Below are 2793 nucleotides of genomic sequence, written 5' to 3'. Positions count from 1 at the left end.
TTCCTGGAACTCACTTTGTAAACCAGGCTGGCCTCAAACTCAGAAATCCACCTGCCTCTGCCTCCCAAGTGCTGGGATTAAAAGCGTGAGACACCATGCCTGACTTGTTTGATAGATTTTTGCAGCAGAGACAGGGTCATAACGAATAGTGCTGCCTTTCTTGATCTTGTTTAATAGACAAGATTGGCATACAAGTCAATGAGATGCACATGCCTGTACTTGGTGAGCATTTCAATTAAGGGCATGAGCAAATACACCCAGCCTGCTAATAGTTTTTTTGTTGTTTATACTGATTTATCAGTGGTGTTAATCCATTTGCCCTCCCCCCCTGCCCTCTGTATTTTACTTGGCATTTCTTTTGCTAGAGTATATGCTCTTCAAATAGCACAGCATTCTCAAATGAACTTCATAATTTGATTTTCTTTTTTTGTCTTTTAAAAAATCTTTATTTATTATTATATGTTAGTACACGGTAGCTGTCTTCAGACACACCAGAAGAGGGCATCAGATCTCATTTTGGATGGTTGCAATCCACCATGTGGTTGCTGGGATTTGAACTCAGGACCTTCAGAAGAGCAGTAGGTGCTCTTAACCACTGAGCCAGTTCTCCAGTCCCATATTTTGGGTTTCATAATTTGGTTTGAAAATGATTTCATGATTATAGCAGGATTTCTCTGTCATGGGCTATGTGTGGGGATTATCAAGATCAAATGCATATATTGTCAGTCAAGTATTCATTACAGTATTATTACTATCACACTTTGTGTTGTACACATGTATGGGATTTTAGGAAGCATTGACCTTTGATGATGTGCATGTACACTTCACTCTGGAGGAGTGGTCCTTGCTGGATCCATCTCAGAAGAGACTTTACAAAGATGTCATGCTGGAGAACTACAGGAATCTCACCACTATAGGTAAACCTGAATTTTCCTTGCAGTTTTAAAATAAGGTGGGGGAACAGCTGATTTCTTTGTTATTGATGCCCTTATATAATCTTGAATGAGAATAAGGAAGAATGAGGCAAATAAAGCAGGCATGGTTCTAAGGTTCACTAAAAATAGTGGATTATGGAGAAATTTCCAACAATAATTATTTTCTGGTCCTATATTTTAGGCTACAATTGGAAAGACCATAACATTGAAGAACATTCTCAAAATGATAGAAGATATGGAAGGTAATTTTTTGTGAAACTTTATTCTAATGAGCTTCTAAAGAAAATTTAATTTGTCCTCTAAGTTTTAAGGAGCAGCAACAGTATTTTTTTTTACTGCTTTAGGTTAATTTTTGAGCATTAGATTCTCACAAAACCAAGTACCTTGATTCCAGGCAGCTGATAGGTTCTTGCAATGCATTCCTCTATCACAGTATTTCTTAACAGATATAACTGTTTGAATCGTATCACCATTAGAGCTATACAGTAGCACTGCCATTCCATGTACATTCACACCAATCAGATATTGCAAATTGTACATACACTGAATATGTGTATGTCCAAAATCTTCTACTGAGCAAATAGTTCATGGTTAAGCTGCTGTTACTCATATACTTGTCTTAAATCTGATACGTTTAGTGAGAGGGAATTTTATGAGCATTAAGGATGTTGTGCTAGAGAAACCTTAATATCTACCATATGAGGAACAAAAAGTCAAATTGTGTGAATGTAAGGTAGAAACCCTTTATTTGTTATTGTTTTAATAGGTATATCATATGTCATACTGGATACAGGCCATATAAGCAGAAGGATTTTGAAAGAAACAGAGTATCTCTCTTTCCTAGAACTATTTATTAGATCATAGACTGTTGCAGTAAATCTCCAACCCAAACAGGCCCCAGCAATGAAAATACAACTCAGTTAATATGACACGTGTTGTGCGCCTCGACTGGGCAGATCTACTGCTACTCACTCAACCATCTTCTCCATCCATGAGACCCCTGCGAACTTGCAGTTTCTCTGGGCCATGTGCTTCTGCTCTGCTTTTCTTCTTTCTCCTCCTCTTTATCCTCTCCCTCTTCCATTTTTCTCCTTCTTCTTTCTCCCCACCTTCCACTCAACCTTCCCTTTAATCTGCCTAATCATCAGCTCTCTTTATTTTACAAATTAAGGTGGGAAGCAGGTTTACAGGAAATCATGAGGACTGACTCAATCCTTGTTCACAGCCACTCACAGGAGAATGTAATTATCATCAAATATAATTAGCCAAGTTCTATCCACAACAGTATATGATAGGCCGCACTTTGAGTAGACTTTCTGAATGTGATACAAGTTTGTAATCACTTAGATTTTCAGCTTCATTTGCAATACAACCATAAAATTATATTGAAGAAAATCCTATGAGCATTAAGAACATGGAATTTTTGATTGTCCTTCACTTTTCAAATATGATATGACTCACAGTGGAAGAAAATTTGTGAACATAATTATAGAGGTAAATCTGTGAATTCATGCAGTCTTTTTCAAGTATCTGAAAAACTTGATGTATATAAAGTCTGGTGTAAATGTGAGCCATGGAATAAATGCCCTAAACCTCACAGGTATCTCCAATGATGAAAAACAACCCACAAGGAAGGGGAACACCAAGACTGGAAACAATGTGATAAAATATTTTTTCATAGATTCATTTTATTATTTATTTTATGTATGTGAACTCACTGTCAATTTCTTCAGACACACCAGAAGAGGGCATGGAATTCCATTAGAGATGGTTGAGAGCCACCATATGGAAGCTGGGATTTGAACTGAGGACCTCTGGAAGAGAAGTCAATGCTCTTAACAGCTAAGCCATCTCTCTA

The 2793-nt window shown here is 37.2% G+C and overlaps 1 protein-coding gene across 1 annotated transcript in view; it reads left to right on the top strand.

Annotated features, from left to right (window-relative positions):
• Window positions 1-1181, top strand: part of LOC110298514 (zinc finger protein 120-like) — a 24464-nt gene extending 23283 nt beyond the window's left edge. The window contains exons 2-3 of the mRNA XM_029479459.1: window positions 791-917; window positions 1117-1181. Of these exons, the coding sequence (XP_029335319.1) occupies window positions 791-917; window positions 1117-1181 (192 nt within the window). The remainder of the gene's footprint in view (window positions 1-790; window positions 918-1116) is intronic.
• Window positions 1182-2793: the final 1612 nt, after the last annotated feature.

Source organism: Mus caroli, chromosome 7, assembly GCF_900094665.2.
Source record: "Mus caroli chromosome 7, CAROLI_EIJ_v1.1, whole genome shotgun sequence".
NCBI lineage: Eukaryota > Metazoa > Chordata > Mammalia > Rodentia > Muridae > Mus > Mus caroli.
This window is presented reverse-complemented; position numbering and strand designations above follow the sequence as displayed.